The sequence below is a fragment of the Nicotiana sylvestris genome, chromosome 2, assembly GCF_000393655.2.
Source record: "Nicotiana sylvestris chromosome 2, ASM39365v2, whole genome shotgun sequence".
In the NCBI taxonomy this organism is placed as follows: Eukaryota; Viridiplantae; Streptophyta; class Magnoliopsida; order Solanales; family Solanaceae; genus Nicotiana; species Nicotiana sylvestris.
The window spans coordinates 203,221,897-203,239,274 of NC_091058.1; the positions used below are offsets into that span (position 1 = coordinate 203,221,897).

The following is a 17,378-nucleotide window of genomic DNA, read 5'->3' on the forward strand; positions in this document are numbered from 1 at the left end:
CTTATTCCTCCTATACCGGATTTCTTTCTTGAATTTTTTGCTAGTTATGTTCCCAAATTAATAATTGGAAGAGCTTGTGAATTTTGGATGATATGTCTAATGTTATTCATTATTGTGTGAGTGAAATATTCTTAAGGACAGTTTCCTTGACACGCTCTCAAACTAACTCGTATTCTCCGTGACCAATTGTTCAACAATTTTAAAGAAATTTTCATACTGTTATTATGGAAAATAACAATTACACTATTTCCAATGATGATCCTATGCTTTATATACAAACTATTCTTTTCTTTGTTATACTTTCATTCGGCGGTATATAGGTTTTCATCTATCTTTTCTTCAGAGAAGCTAAAATTTCTCAAGTGTCTTAGCATTGAGACGATCACAAAGAGCAGAAGTGATTTGGACGGCCATAAATGATGTATTTCGGCCACTGTTATATTTCGATTAGTTAGGCTTAAAGAAAGATGATTTTATGTTACAAAAACAATAACTTTTATATTACATGGTTTAACTTAAATGATCATAGGTGAAATTTACCAGTCTCATATCTAAACCTACATACTTGCAAGTCAATTGAGTTGTAACAAACTAACAATTGCTCGATATTAGTTGCACAAAATTTTGCACTTGTCATATTGTATCTAAGGCCCCAACCCCGAATCACCCCACCACCATAGTAACATATGCAATTCTTAGACAAACGATTCATCCGAATTGAGTATTTTTTTACGTAGAACATAGATAAATATGTAAAACATTAACTACAATTTTAATAAATATCTTCTTTGAGTCCATATCTTATAAATATGTAAAGCTATAATGAGTTCAATTTTAAAGATTAAATTTATCAAGTTGACCACCACCTTCAGTAAAATTTAAGAAAAAGAAAAATCAAATAAAATAGCAGCTGATATACCTACAAATCCTCAAGTCTAAGTATAGTACTATCCAATATGCAGAAAAGGCCAAAACAAGCAATAAGACGACTCCTAACAACGTACAAAAATCTGACCAAAAATATATATATACCAAATATATATATATATATATAGTGAAGAGGAGCAAATACTACAATTATTATACCAATGTAACAGTCTTTTTTGCGTTCCACTACTCTGCTCAGAGCTCTGCTGTACACTACTGTACCTTCTTCAGCAAGGTATCACTCTCTGTCCATCATTTTCTCCAAATTCCCTTTCCATCTTCTTCTCTCTTCCGTTGTGTTTCTCTTCTCTTTTTGTGGACACTAATTTTCTTTGGTTTTTCGCAGTTGTTAGAAACATTGGTAAGTTACATTCATCATTTGCTTCACATGCAACGCTTACGTATTTCTCCTTTTTTTTTTCTTAATTTTTTTGCTTATTTCTACTTATTTTTGACAACAATGCTCTGTTCCTCTTTTCTTATATTTACTCCCTTTTTAAGGAAAAAATGAAAAAAGTTTGTTATTAGGGTCTAAATTTACATTTTTATTTAGCTACTCTCTGTTTTGTTTTCCAAGAGAAAATTAAATTGTACTTCTCCATTTTTGCTTTGTGTTTATGTCTATGCATCTTTTGATCTGTACATACGTCGGTCCTATTAAGGATTTTATTTTTTGTTTATTTTACGTATTACTTCCTTCATCTATGGGTGTAACGATTATGTAAACACTGTTTTTTTTTTTTTTGGTTGCAAAAAAATGCTTTGCTCCTCTTTTCTTCTATTTACTCTGTTCTTCGTCTAATCTGTACGTGGGTCATATTCGGATTTTTGTTTGTTGTTTTTGTTGTTGCTGTTATTTATGTATGTTTAGTTTCATAATTTACGCTTGTATTTCAAAGTTTATAGTCACAACAATCGCTATAGTTACTCTCTGTATTTTCAAGAGAAAAGTAACTTGTATTTCTCCATTTAATATTGTGTTTATGGCTATGCATCTGTAATATGTAAAATATGGGTCATATTCAGATTTTATTTTTGTTTTTCCTCCATCTATATGTATGTACGTAACCACTTCTCTCACTTGTTTTTTTTAAAAAAAACCAATAATGTTCTGTTCCTCTTTTCTTATATTTACTCTGTTTTTAAAAGCAAAAGAGCTAGCTTGTGTTTGTGCTCTAAATTTAAAATTTATGGCTCTTTATTTGTAATGTGTAAATGGATCAAATTCAGAATTTTGTCTTGTTGGTTATGTGTGTGTAGTTGTTATTTTTATTTTTATTTTTGCCAAAAATAATCTGTTCCTCTCACATTCAGAATTTGTTGTTGTTGTTATTTATTTGAACATAGTTTCGCAATGTACGCTTGTATTTCAATTTTCAGCACTGTTTTTTACTCACAACAATCACTATAGTTACTCTCTCTTTTTTCAAGAGAAAAGTAAGTTTGTATTTCTCCATTTTGCTATTGTGTTTATGTCTCTGCATCTGTTATTTGTTAAACATGGTTTCATATTCAAATTTTTATATTTGTTTATTTTCGTTCATGTGAATGTTAATGCTGTTGTTTCTTCTCCGACAATTCTCTGTTTCTCTTTTCTTATATTTTACTCTATTTTTTGTGCTCTAGATTTTCACTTGTATGGCTCTGTATCAGTAATCTGTACACTGGGTTTTGCTATATTTCTCTTTGTTCTTATATTTATTCTCTATTTTTTCAGTAAGTAGTTGTTTTTCCAAGGCAAAAAATGCGTCCTGAATTGCAGCCTGTACATCAAGGGAATGATGTTGATGAGAAATATGTATTTCCCTGGATGGGAATTGTAGCAAATGTTCCCACTGAGTGGGATGGTAAGCGTTACGTTGGAAAAAGTGGCTCGGGGCTCAGGGATGATTTGACGAACAAAGGGTTTAATCCGGTGAGGGTACATCCATTATGGAACCATAGGGGTCATTCAGGGTATGCTGTGGTTGAATTTAGTAATAATTGGGATGGTTTTGCTTATGCAATTAAGTTTGAGAAGAGTTTTGAATCACAACATAGAGGGAAGTTGGACTATTTAGGTTCAGCAAATAGGGGAAATAAGTTATATGGTTGGGTTGCAAAGGCTGATGATTTCAAGTCATCAGGTGTAATTGGTGACTATTTGCGAAAAAATGGAGACCTGAAATCTATCTCCGAGATTCAGGCAGAAGACAAGCGCAAAAATGATGCGCTTGTCTCTAATCTGGCTGAAACAATCGAGGCCAAAAGTAGGCGACTCAAGGAGATAGAGAGCAAATGCAATGAAACTTCAATGTGCCTCAGCAAAGTGATGATGCAAAGAGATGAAATGATCCAAGAATATAATGAAGGTGCATATTTTCTCCTAACAGATGGAGTATTAGCTAATTTAACCTTGCCTTATTGTCACACTTTTGACTTACAACAAGTACTTACTATTAACTACAGAGATACAAGGGATGGCGAAGAACGCTCGTGATCAACTAGCAAAGATAATCAAGGAGAGAGAGAAGAGTAAATTGTATTTGGAAGCACAACGCAAAGAACTTGAGTTGCGCAAAAAAGAATTGGTGGAAAGGGAAGCCCTCAATGATAATCAAAGACAAGAGCTTCATTCTTTGAAGCAAATGGTAGAAAGTCTTACTTTGATTAACATAGTTTTGTTTCTCCATTTATATTAAGGGAGATGGCAATAAAAGAAAAGTGTTTTGCCTTAGTCCCCTCTGCCCTAAGTGTGTCATTGCACTTGAAAACTTGATATGTTTTCTAAGCAGAAATAGAATCTAATCAATAGAAAAAGGTGAAGTTAGTATAGTCATTTACAGATGGAAAGAACCAAGGCTTTGGAACTAGTGGAAATGTGATATGCTGTTTAATTGATTGACTTTAACTGGTTAGCAAAAATTTTATATGGAGATATATGAAATTGAAGGAATAGTCTACTACCTGTGAGGTATAAAAATAGGATATAGGAGAAATGGACTGCTGATATTATGGAATATATCAGATATTTGCTTGGCCTACTCTTTTTCTGGGAATTCTTTCACTTTAAAACTCTTCTTTTATGCGTTTTAGAATGAGAGAGCAGAAATGGAGCAAAAGAGGATGGATGAAAGTGTCTTAAAGTTGGCAGAAGAACAGAAGGTTTGTATGTCCATTATTATGTATTTTCACTCTCAACTTATGTAATAATTAGCCTATGACAGCCAAGAGAATTTTACTTTGCAGAAAGAGAAAGAAACTCTCCGTGAGAAGATCCTGGGGTTGCAAACAAAACTCGACTCAAAGCAGGCACTAGAGTTGGAGATAGAACGTCTCAAAGGGGCTACGCAAGTAATGAGACACATGGGAGATGGCCAAGATGTGAAGAAAAAATTAGACGAGATCCAAGAGAGCCTAAAAGAGAAAGAAGAAGAACTGGAAGATCTTGAAGCTTTGAATCAAGCTTTAGTTGTCAAAGAACGCCGAGCCAATGTTGAGTTACAAGATGCCAGAAAGGAGTTGATTGATGTAAGTACAATTCTGCATACAATAAAGCATTTTCAATTCATTTTGACCTGAGAGAGTTGTATGTACATGTTCAATTTTTGTTGTCAACGTATTACAAATTTCCTATAATCTGCATCGGCAAATCAGCTTCTACCATATTATATGCTGTTGAAGATTCAAAGTTATATATTAATGCATAACTTCGACGTGTAAGAACTTAGCATATAGGCTTCAAATCTTGAAGATGTATGTGGTCATTACGCTCCATAAAAGAACCTAGTAAACAATTTGAATTCGTTCTGCTGAGGTCTATCTTTCAAAGCCAGTTTACTTGATAGTGAAAATTTGACAAATAAAACATGTTTTCATGGCTTTTAGGGAATGAAGCAGCATTCTTCTCGGGCTTTAATCGGTGTCAAGAGAATGGGAGAACTTGATATTAAAAGATTTCAGGAGATAACCAAGAAAATGTTTGTTGAAGATGCAGATTTCAAAGCTGCCGAGTTGTGTTCAATCTGGGAGGCTCATCTTAGGGACCCCAATTGGCATCCCTTTAAAGTTGTAACAACTGAAAATGGTCCCAAGGTAATACATTGTAGTTTCTTACTTATCAGAAAAAGAAATACATTGCGGTTGCCAAACATAACCTTATTATTTCTGCTGTATTGGTAGGAGGAAATAGACGATAAAGATGAAAGGTTGAATAGGTTGAAGCATGAGTATGGAGAAGCAGCTTATGAATTGGTTACTACTGCTTTGTTGGAGATGAATGAAAGCTCAAGTAGTAGAGGCATAACAACAGAGTTGTGGAATTACAAACTAGAAAGGAAAGCTACCGTCAAAGAAGGAATATCATATATTGTCCAGAAGTTGAAGGTCAGTAAAGCAAAGAAGCGTTAAACTTCCATGGTTATGTTCAACACTGTCAATGGCATATTATGCCTTATCTAGTACTTAGAATCTGTTTGAAAACCAATATACTGAGACAGAAGCATATGTATGTTTATGGTTATGCAGGTCAGACTGCTAATGTTTTACCTTTTCTCTATTGTGGTACTCCTATATGTCATGAGAATTGAAATTGAACTATTAGAGAATCAAAGATCGTCTAAGAAATAGCAAAAGCAAATGTGCGCTTGTGTGGTAGTATCAAAGTAATCTACCATTATATTTGAAGCTTTGAATGGCATCTAGAAGCATACTTTTATGGATGTGAAGGTGAGAACTGCTAATCTTTTAGCTTTATGACAGAATATTTCATAATATATGAAATTGAAACATTAATGTACTGCCAAGGAGGGAGTGTGGTGAGATAGATGAGATCCTCGGGTTCAAGCCCTTGTATTGTAGCAATTTTCTTTTTGTGGGCTCCACCTGGCTCAAATCCGACTTAGTCGAACCGGTGGTTGCTTGACTTTACAAAGTTCAAGGATGAAAGCTACACTAGAACTGGCATCCAAAGCTCTGCTTTAGAGAATCCAAGGTTTGATCTCAGGATAGAAAAACAAAGGGTCAAATCTGCACTTGCGTAATATCAAAGTGTCTACCTTTATACTTCAAATAGCCATTAAATATGAAATAAATAGTGTCTTGAAACATGCCCCAAAAAAAATCAGATGTTTTAATTAAAGTAAATCACTATATATTAATGAAAGTACAGTAAAATACACTGCCCAGTGCCCATGCATCAACTACAAAACATTAGATTGATACTATTACATTGTTCATTGAACAGCTGCGGGCTACATGTTTCTGCAGCCGCTTCAGCTCTTCTAGACAAACACAAAAAAAAAAGCTTAAAACGCCAATAGAAAAAACCCGAAATAAAAAGGTCTAAACACTAAAACTCAAGTGCACGGACCACGAGTCTTGTATATTGTGTTATGGTCACTTTCATACACTATATTTAGACTCTAAAGTTCTTTCCAACAAAAGTTTGACCAAATTGCCAATGGGCAGGCGCGATATTCCACGAGGTGGATTTGCGCCTGTCACTGGCTGTAACCCTGAATGACAGTGCCTGACCAACCAAGACGGAGTTGGTTTGCCAGTTCTGACCCCAGTTACGACTCATAGTTATCCAGCCAGTCCTCGAACCCTTAACCATAAGCTTCACTATGTCACCTGCACCCGCGACATTGGTAACTAAAACCAAGTTGAAGTAACGGAAACCATTGATTGTGAACCTAATTCCACCTTGCTTCCTGCATGGCACCCTGCATAAACAAAAAAAAACGATCAATGAACATTATTTAAATATATAAATTAAACTCTTAAAGATAAATTGTACAGAGTGTGAACACATAAATGGTCATTTGTTGTAGAATGTAAATCCTATGTTAGCATGAGACATGGACCGTTAATTAAGGATAAACAAACAATGTGGCTGGGACTGGTAAATAAATTTAGGGGTGTTGTCCCCACCACCTAGGGTTTTGGAATTTGACATTCTTAAGAAGAATGTGCATGTAGGACCAGATTCCAAATTTTCTATAAGCAAAATGTTTGAAATTTTTAGTAGATGACAACTCACTAGTTAAAAATTTTCATTTCAAACTACAATGTCACAAGGTAAGAAAAAAGTCACACCTGACCTTTATATCAAAAAAACAATTTAACTTTAAAAGTAGCAAAGTAAGGTAAAATTACTCTATTAAAACATTATTCCATTAATATAGTTTCTGAGTAAGCGAATCCAGGATTTAAGGTTAAAGGGTTCCTACAGTAATTTCAAATTAATATGCAATAATAATTGTATTCTCAATTATATATTTACAAATATATAATGAATTTTTTAATATAAATACAAGATCTACACAAGAGCTACTCTAGTTCCCGAAAACCTATATTCAAAATGCTCTAGGTCCTCCCTACTTTCAACCCCACTGTGTCAAGTGACAAGAGTGCCCTATGAAACAAAATAAGTATCAAACAAAATCAATAAAGAAACCAACTCAACATGACCCCACAAGAAAAAGAAAAGAAAACCGAAAGTGCACATAAAGAAACAGAAACAAATCAAGTGAAACCAAGAAAGCTTAAAAAAGTGATGGAAGGGCTTTACCATTCAATATTTATACCACACGAATATGAATTAATCCCTCAATAATTTTCGAATACTGAATGTCTAAAGCAAAAAATAAATAAAAATTACACAAATAGTGGATCATATTTATTATTTACCTTTTTAGTCAGTATACTTAGATAATACATACGATTATACACATATACATATACAATTCCCTGAAATTTTAAGTTAAACAGTTGGATGAGTAACTATTTAAGTTAATTCTTAAAACAAAAAGAAGTTCAAAAATGCTTACCGACGATAAACAACAGGGACAATTCCAGCACGATACTCTGCAATCTTGAGAAACATGGGCATGGCGAGATCGAAATGAGGGCGAGGAGGGTTACACCAACCACCATTGTCATTAGGCAAAGCATAATTTGGAGGACAGAAATTAGTTGCAGTAATTAAAATGGAAGGACTTCCAGCATGACACCATTGAGGTTGATTGTCACATTTGATCTCAAAACAAGCTCCACAACTTAGCCCATTGTTAAATAATGCTGTGCTTAATGCTGCATTATTCACTCCATAGCCTTGGCTATAAAGATTACCATATCCACATGCCCCACCTACAAATTCATACAAGATAAAAAAATGTTTTAACTACAATAATCATTCATAAACACTAAAATTATTAACCTAAAAGAGTTTAAGTTCTGTGCACTAATAGCATAAAACTCTTATTACGATATCAAGTTAAGTTGATCTACAGTAACAAGTAATTGCTTATGTGTTAACATTGCAGTTAACTACAGTTAAAGGCGGACCTATACTATACAGAGAAGGGTCACCATCACCCAGTGGCGGAGCCACTTCCGCTTTGCAAAAAAATACACTGTATGGGTAGGGGAAAAAAATTTATATGTATATATACTATGTATGGACTCCTCTTAATTTCGTGGTAAATTTACTTTTATATATTTTGACACCCCTTAACGAAAATTTTGGCTCCGCCATTGCCATCACCCATAAAATTCGGCAACAAAATTTTATGTATATATATATATATATATATATATATATATATCTTTAAAAAAATAGTGATATATATTAGTAGTATGCACCCCAGATTTTGGTTGAATCAAAAAATATACCTACAACCTTTAGCTCCTGGCTCCACCTCTGCGTGGAGTAATAGCTAGTGTATAATTTATTTGCATTGTTAGGCCTTAAAAATAGACAGATTAGCTGTTATAACAAGTTAAAATACTCAAATTGTAACTTTTGGAGCAGAACATGCATTTATACTAAAACAGAAGAAAAACAACTACTGTACAAAACAGAGCAAAATCCAGTGCAACTGTAAGAGCACAGAGTATTCCCTTAAAAAAACCGAAATAACATTAAATGCAGTATAACTGTCAAAATAATGCAGCAATTAAACCACATTATGTAAACATCTGCTTTTAACTAGAAATTTATTTCTATAGTTAAATACATTGTATATAAGTTTGAGAATTGAAATTTGACAAGTTTAGAGTGGGAAAATGGAGACATACCCATAGTACCAGAGGCATCACTACCACCATAGAAAGTAGCATGAGCAGTTTGCCATGATCCACCACTATAAACACCTGGAATTCTAGCTTCAACTGTTAGTAAAAATAGTGAAATAATTAGAGAAAAAATGCAGAAGAAGTTCAACATCTCCATTTGTGTGAAGTTGAAATGTGTAAAAAGAATGGTTAGAGAGAGAGAGAGAATGAGATGAGGAAAGTATGGAGGGAATGAGGACTACTTATGGAGAAAGACTTGAGAGGGTATCAGTGGCAGTTGGTGTAATTTGAGTGCTATTAATGATCTCACCATCCCCCCCACCTCCCTCCTCCCACCCTATTGCCACCACCACCCCAACACCTCACCCCCAACCCCTATCCCTCCCCCTAACCATTTCTCATCCGTTTGACTAAATTATATATTTTCAAAAAAAAAAAAAAAATTTATTCACTAATCAAATACTAAGAAAAATTTGGAAAAAGATTTTCACTCACCAATCAAATATGGAAAAATAAGTAACAAAAATCATTCATTTTCAAGGAAAATATTTTTTCTTCGTATCAAATACACCCTAATTTTTGTATGTAATCGTGTAAGCAAATTTTTATTCGACCAATATAGTTTGGCCCGCTATAGTGGGTTATTACTTCGTTTTGGAGGTTATCTTATTAGGTTTGTCATGATAAGTTTATGGCTGACTGCTATGCTATTTTAGGTTGACTTAATACAATTGTGTAAAAAATCTCTATATATACTATTTAACTACACAGAATTTAAACTCGTTAAACTTATGTTCTTTGTATTTACGTGTAAAGAATTTTTATACTATCAGCTTAAATTGTCCTATAACAAGATGTATAACTCTCAATGTAAGCATAATATTATAACTCGAATGATAAAGTAATGACATGTTATTATCTATTAAATTATATTAGTTGTATAAGAATTTTTTATATTATTACCATATATAACTTAAATTCTATGAATAATAGGAGTATGCATGGTTTGAAAAAGTGAATTTTACCACTTTTTCATATAAAATTGGCCAATCACAGTTACTTTGTCTAATCCAAAGTCCTTTCATACGATAGGAGGGCAACAAAGTCAACAATTTACATGAAAAATGGAACCGTTCACAAATGGACGAAGGACAATGAGGAACTAAAAAGAGAACATTTTTTTGTTGGCTTCTTCTTCTGCCATTTTTGGTCTCATAAACAATAATTCATAAATGTCGAAAAACGGGGGGGAGCCAGAAGCACCCCTTCGACGAGGACGAGTTATTCATATTTCATTTAATGGTCAGAGGTGAAACTAGTCTATTAGGTATGATACGGATTCAATTACTTTTGCTTAAATATTGTATTTATATTTAAACATAAATATTTAATTGCAAATCAAGTAGCTAAGATGAGCTATGAGTTCCATAGGAAATTCAAAACCCATAAACTTCAAATCATGACTCCAACTCTGATAGGAGGCGAATTGGAAGTTAAGCAGTGAAAATTTTAAAGGTTTCCCAAGGAAAAATAGAGTGCTAGAGTTCTAGTTATGGTTCGACAGATCCAATAACTTTGATCAAAATTATATATTTGTGTTTAAAAAAAATTCCTTAATATAAATTATTTATCTATAACCTAGTAACCTAAATTGAGAATTCATAAACTCAAAATTTTGGCGCGTTGATGATGGAAAACATGTATTGTACATGTATTAGGATGTGATGTGCGAATCATTTTTACGTTGATTATGAAATTCAAGTGGGTAATGTTCATAAAATACATTCTTATGCTTAGGGATGTACAAAGAAAACCGATAAACCGCATCAATCCGATAATCCGAGTCAAATCGGGAAAAAAAATCCGACTATGGTTTGGTTTGATTTGGTTTGGTGTTGGAAAAAAAAAACGACCATAATTGGTTTGGTTTGGTTTTAACTAAAGAAAGTCAAACCGAAACCAAACCAACCTGACATTACATATATAGACATTTTATATATATTTAACATATAAATATACCTATTGTGATGTAATTTATAAATATTTCTTAAAAAAACTCATAATTTTATCTTTTAAGGTATTATTTCAAGGTTGAACTTAGAACTTTTAAATGTTCCAATAAGTTTTATAGCCGTTAATATTAGTAAATTACATAATGCTAAGAAAAGCCCAAACCAAAATCAAATCAATATTAATGCTAACAAAAGACATTCAATTCAATTTTACGAAAGGGAATGTATTAAATATCTATTTTTTATTTTGCAATAATTTAGATAAAAATGCATAACCTATTTTTATTTTTTCTTTAGCGTTTAGTCATGTAATTAATACTCCCTTATTAGTCTACTTATTTTAGCATGACTTAGTAGTTTTAGATTATGTTTATTTTTATTATGGCTTTTTAATTAGCAATATTTATATTACATAATTTACTGCCTTTATTGTTGAATATTTTAGTATAATGCCATGGACACATCTCATATTTTGTATTATTTTCTTGGAAAATACTTTATATAGTTGTATCTTATTATATTAGGATTAAAGAAATATTTTGAGCACAAGTTATATGTTTTGTTTTACGAAGATTTTACCAGAACAAAACCCGAGAAAACCCGAAAATCCGAGTTTTATTGGTTTGCTTTGGTCTTTAGATTTAATAATCCGACACAATTGATTTGGTTTGGTAATTGTAAAACCCAAACTAACCTGACCTATGTACACCCCTACTTATGCTATACCCAAGGTCTTGTTCTTCGATTCTAAAAACCAACAAGGGTTATGGTGGAGTGGTAAGTAGTCCTTCATTTTTAACCTATATAAGATCTTCGAGCCTTTTAGGGAGCGCTTACCCCCACCTCCCCCTCTATGCGAGACTTCCGAGTGCGAATCCAAATTTAAGGGACCCTAATTACGGATACCAAACAATAGGTGAAAAATTAAAAAAAAATGATTCTAAATGCTTGAGGCACAAGGTGTGACTTTCTTCATTGAACGGTCTCCTTACCTCTGAGCCCTTCAATCAAGTAGAATGAGGTCTTACATAGCTAAATTACAAAACTAAACACAAAGATACATAATACTCATTAATTTATATGAAATATTTCAAGTGAAAAATTAAGCATGTAAACTACATAAGTAATATGATTGAAGTAAACAAAGTGCAGTGGCATAGCTACGTGGTCCAATGGTTGGACAAGTGAATACCCTTCGCGAACATCCTTAATATGCATGTCAAATATCACATTATATTTATTATATGTTCATGTCAAATATCACATTATGTTTTGGTATATGTTATATGGACATCGTTTTTTAATAATTGAAATAGCAGCCCTTATGATGGGTTGCATCAGGGGTCGGCACTCAACCCGTTTTTATTTGCTTTGGTAATAAATGTACTGACGCTCCACATCCAAGGGGAGATGTCGTGGTGCATGCTATATACAGATGATATTGTATTGATTGACGAGACGCGAGATGGTGTGAACGCGTAATTAGAGGTATGGAGGTAGTCCCTGGAATCTAAAGGTTTCAAGTTGAGCAGGACCAAGACAGAATAGTTGGAGTGTAAGTTCAGTGGCGAGACTCAAGGAGGAGAAGGAGAGGTGAGGCTGGACTAGCAGGTCATCCCTAGGAGAGGAATTTTTAAGTACCTTGGGTCTATTATTCAGGGGGATGGGGAGATTGATGAAGATGTCGCACATCATATTAGGGCGCGATGGATAAAATAGAGACCCGTTTCCGATGTATTGTTCGACAAGAAGATGCTACCGAAACTTAAGGATAAGTTCTACAGAGTGGTGTGTGAGCACGTGATTTTTGCCCTACGAGAACTACTCCCAAAAATTCAAAATAAAATGGTTTTATTTTGTTTGTGATTTATTTGTATTTTGTCTGTGCATGTTTATTTCTACTTTAATTAAGAAAAATACAAAAATATGTGTTGCATGTGCATTTAGGATTTAATTTTACAATTTAGGAATTAATTAAACAATCAAGTTTGTTTTACAAAATGAAAAAATCACAAAAATATGTACTTTGCATTTTTAGCATTTAATGTCCAAATTGTGTGATTTTATCTTTATTGGTGTTTAATTTCGTGTGATAATTATCATTAAGAGCTAATATTTTAAGTTAATTGTCGATTTTATAATTTAATTTAGGATTTTTAGGTTTTTAATTTTGAAAAATTAATTAAAAAGAAGTTAAAAGAAAAGGAAGAAATGAAAAATCCAAGGAAATCGGAACTGGGCCGTTTTATTTGGACCAAAATCAGGCCCAAACCCTCACACGCCCAATCCAGGCCCAAACTGGCCGGTCCCAGATATATCCAAACGATGTCGTATCTGGATAATAGATCCAAGCCGTTGATACGACTTGATCCAACGGTCCAGATCACCTCATCCTCACCCGGTCTAGCCCGACCCGCTTTACATTCAAACCGACCCAACCCCCGCTTAAAAGAAACGGTGTCGTTTCTATTAAGTGTTTAATCCAGTCCGTTAATTTTAATTAATCTAACAGACTGGATCGAATCCTTCATCCACTATATATCCCCAAACTATACCCCGCCCCTCCAAGCCAAACCCCCCCTCACCTCTTCGTCTCTGAGCTTCAGAGACCAAACAGACCCTCCGCCTCTTACCACCGTGCTCCGCCCACCGGAAATCGCCTTACGGCGGTTCCGGTGGTCCAAACGACCCCATCTTTTCACCACTGATTCCCCTCGACCTCCCCATTCCGAATCCCTAACTCTTATCCCTCGAATCCTAGCCGTGTGCTTCGAATATTAGATCGAAAATCAGGCCGAAACCCTATCTCGTCCAATGGCCTCCAATTTCACACCACAGCTTCCCCAAGACTTCCTCGTTCCAGTCCCATACTCATTTCCCTTCGAATCAAGCCCAAGCGTTTCGAATATTCATTCGAAGGTCCAAACCCTAGCGCCGCCACAAGATCCCCTGGTGGCGGCGCCTAACCTAAACCCTCCCAAACTTACACATGTTGACCACTAGACCTCCCCAGTCCTAAATTACACCCCAGTTTCGTTCGAATCTCATCGGAACTATTCAAATTCCAAATCGAACAAACAAACCCTAATACCAAACCTAGAGGAAGTCCGAGGAAAATTGGGGTTTGTAATCGACTTTAGTCGAGTGTTCTCAATTGAGAACACTCTATTAAAGTCCGTTTTTACCCCAAAAGGCTCAAGTCGGAGTTACGACCAGAGCGAGTGAGAGATAGGTCTGAGTTCGGAGGTATTTCTTTTGTTTCCCTGTTTGTTTTTCATGTTTTGTTATTTGTTTGTCTAAGATGAGTTCAAATTCGTCTTTTCTTTCTCCATCAGACCTTTTATTTGGTCCAATTTTATCATTGTTTCTGTTTGTTGTCGATTGTTATATGTTATAATTTGTGTAATCAATTGAATAAGTGTCGTCGATTAGTCTGGTATGCTTGAATGTTAGATTAGCATGATAATAGTTTAATTTGTGGTTCATTCCAGTAGGTTTACCCTCTTGTTTCTTTTCTGTTCTAATTTTGTGTTGAAATAAGCCTGTTGGTATCATTTGTTTCAAATTGTTCCAATTTCCTTTTCTCATTGTTATTCACCATGTTTTTTCATATGAGTTCAGTTCGTTTGTCGATTTCAGTACGTTTACAGTGATCATTCCTTCTGCCTAAGTTTGATTTAGAATTGTGAATGCAGTCAGTTAATCCCATGTACATATGCATCTTAGCAGCTTTGCATCAGTCTGCTATTTGATCTAATCTGAGTTCTAAGTTCAAACTGCTAGGGGAATTGAATTAAATTGGTTATAGCTGCTGTAATTTGCTAATTAATTAGGAATCAGTTTAGTTATCTGATTAAGGAGATTGGTTATAGCTGATGAGGTAAAAGGAATTGGGTAGGACAGTAATTTCAGGGGTTTTAGGAGGGTATTTTGTGATTGAAAAGGTTTGAAAGTAGTTTAAGTTGAATGGTCTGACATTAGGGTACTAAAATATCATTAATCTAATGAATTATTTAAGTGCTAATGAGGAACAAAACATAATGGTAGGGGAAGGTTTAGAGGAAATGGATTAAGAAATAGGTGCTCATACCTATTTGAATTTAAATAAAGAAAATACAAGGGTAGTGGGGAACAAGTGAATTAAAAAGAGAACAAAACATGTAGTAGTGGTCGAGGAATATCATGGGCAGAAAATCTGATAGTTTCAAGGCAGAGAAGGCAGGCCTGTTTTTGGGTTATAAATAGAGTCATTTTAGATAGATTGGGGGGATTCTGGAAATCTGAAGGGGCTTTTGAATCTGAAAAAGATCACTGTTTGAGAGTTTAAAAAGGGTTGGCTTTTGAAAACACCACTCTTTCAAGAAGTCACACGTTTGAAAATCAATGGAAAAGGGTCCTAAAATCAGTCTAGGATAGATGTTAAGTCAGTTCTTGTTTCTTCTTTAGCTTGGGAGAATCAGTTTAAAAGGAAAAAAGGTTAGGCATTCATGGAGTTTGTTACTGTGCCATTGGGGTCCAGAGTTGTTGCTGATTTGATTTTGAGTAAGCTGGGTCTGTTGTAGCTGTTTGGTTTCCTTCCTGAAGTTGAAACTAGTGTGTTGTCTAGTTAAAGTTGACTCTTAGACTGATTTCTCCTACTCTTTTGGTTTGAAGTTGGTTTCAAGTTAGGTTTATTTTGGGTGTTGTTATTGCTGTGTTGTTTGTTTGTGTTGCTGTTTGGTATAGCTGGGGAATTTTTAACTGGTTTTCCTGAGTTGCTGCTGGATATCTGTTACTGTTGCTGTTGTGCTGTGCTATCTGTTGTGCTGATCACTCCTTCTTCTTCTCCATTGTATTCCATTTCCAGGTACACATTCTAAAAAACTTGTGTTGATGTAAGCTCGAATTTGAAGTTGAAGTTGAGATGAAATGGAAATGCAACTGTTAGTTCTATTTGACATGATTGTATAAATAAACTGAAACTGTTTCTTTATTAGCTAGATTATCACTCGATATGTCTTGAATGTATATAAGCATGTGATCTCGAGCAGTGGTTGTATTTAATTTTATGGTAGGTTAATAGGATAGTTAGATTAATTTCAGTTTTGGTAATTTGTTTCGTGAAGTCATTTGAAAGCGATTCACATTGCAATAAACCTTTAGTAATGGTCGTGTGGTTATTTTGTTCAAGTTGTTCCAAGTAGAACGACATACTGCTTTCACTATAAAATCAGGATGCTTACCTAATGACATGCAAATGAATAAGTAAATGCTTGACTTCAGGGGCTCGATCCCTCGATCTCTCCCACGCAGCTTGGCACGCCCCATTCGGTTTTGGGCTTGCCTCAAGGCCCACCTGTTGTTGTTCGTTCACAAGTAGAATTAGTTGGCCCATTTAATTTGGGCCTGATTTAAAGGTTTCAGTATATAGTTAACACAATATAAGTTTGGGGCTTTGAGTTAGGTAGCGGGTTCAAATTAAAAGGTTCGTCCTTTTGTTTGGACTCGAACTTGAACTCGAAGCCCGCTTTTATAATATTAATTAATTAGGCCTTTTTCTCTATCTTTAGAGACAAAAGTAAATAGAGAACTATAGTCGCTTTAGGATGTCCTTAAAATAAACGAGGCATGCCTCGCCTAATAAGTTGCAAACTGCGGGGCCCTCAATAGGTGCTTATGATAAACATTTAGGTTTCGGGATATGCCGTCTTAGCAAATTTCGCGGCATTCTCAAAATAATAACGCGTTAGCATATTTAGGCGCATATTTAATAATGTTATCTCCCTAAACTCGAGTGCACATTTATGTGACTCAAATCCAAATTTCAACGAAGTTGGAACGTATCAAAATTGCGGGTACATTTATGTGGCGCAATTTGAGATGCATTCTCACGACGTTGCAATCTCTTTAAAAATAATAAATAATAGAAGTGGCTGATTAGCCCTTTTAAAAATAAGTGAGGCGCGCCTCGCCGAATATATTACAAATTGCAGGGCCCTCAACGGATAGCTATTCAAATGCTTAGATTTCGAGATAGGCCGCATAGCGAACTTTACGGCTTTTCTCAAAATAACAACGTGTTAGTATCTTTAGGCGCGTATTTAATAATGTTATCTTCCTAAATTCGGGTGCACATTTATGTGACCCAAATCCAAATCTCAACGAAGTTAGAACATATTGGAAATTGCGGGTACATTTATGTGGCGCAATTCGAGATGCATTCTCACGATGTTGCAATTCTTTAAATAATAAATAATAAAAGCGGTTCAAGGTTAAAATTGGTACATAGGTTCAAAATGTATTAAAATCGGATAAATAAGCCAAATATGATAGTTTAGCGACCGTGCTAGAACCACGGAACTCGAGAATGCCTAACACCTTCTCTCGGGTTAACAGAATTCC

The 17,378-nt window shown here is 34.6% G+C and overlaps 2 protein-coding genes across 3 annotated transcripts; one reads left to right on the forward strand and one right to left on the reverse strand.

Moving 5' to 3' along the window:
* The first annotated feature begins 1,098 nt into the window (after nt 1–1,098).
* LOC104213327 (factor of DNA methylation 4-like) lies at nt 1,099–5,510 on the forward strand. Of its 2 annotated transcripts, none has more exons than XM_070167557.1 (7): nt 1,099–1,162; nt 2,645–3,278; nt 3,376–3,557; nt 4,003–4,071; nt 4,156–4,437; nt 4,795–5,001; nt 5,089–5,510. In XM_070167557.1, the coding sequence occupies exons 2-7, from the start codon at nt 2,672–2,674 to the stop codon at nt 5,314–5,316; spliced, it is 1,575 nt and encodes a 524-aa protein (XP_070023658.1). In that variant the 5' UTR covers nt 1,099–1,162; nt 2,645–2,671; the 3' UTR covers nt 5,317–5,510. The 2 variants fall into 2 exon arrangements, with proteins under 2 accessions (XP_070023658.1, XP_070023659.1); XM_070167558.1 differs by lacking the exon at nt 1,099–1,162 and adding an exon at nt 1,206–1,288.
* A 525-nt stretch (nt 5,511–6,035) lies between these two features.
* LOC104213326 (expansin-A6-like) lies at nt 6,036–9,257 on the reverse strand. Its single transcript, XM_009762813.2, has 3 exons — nt 8,989–9,257; nt 7,740–8,058; nt 6,036–6,632 (listed from the first exon to the last, which is right to left on the reverse strand). Exons 1-3 carry the CDS (start codon nt 9,140–9,142, stop codon nt 6,323–6,325), a joined length of 783 nt encoding a protein of 260 aa, XP_009761115.1. The 5' UTR covers nt 9,143–9,257; the 3' UTR covers nt 6,036–6,322.
* Nucleotides 9,258–17,378: the final 8,121 nt, after the last annotated feature.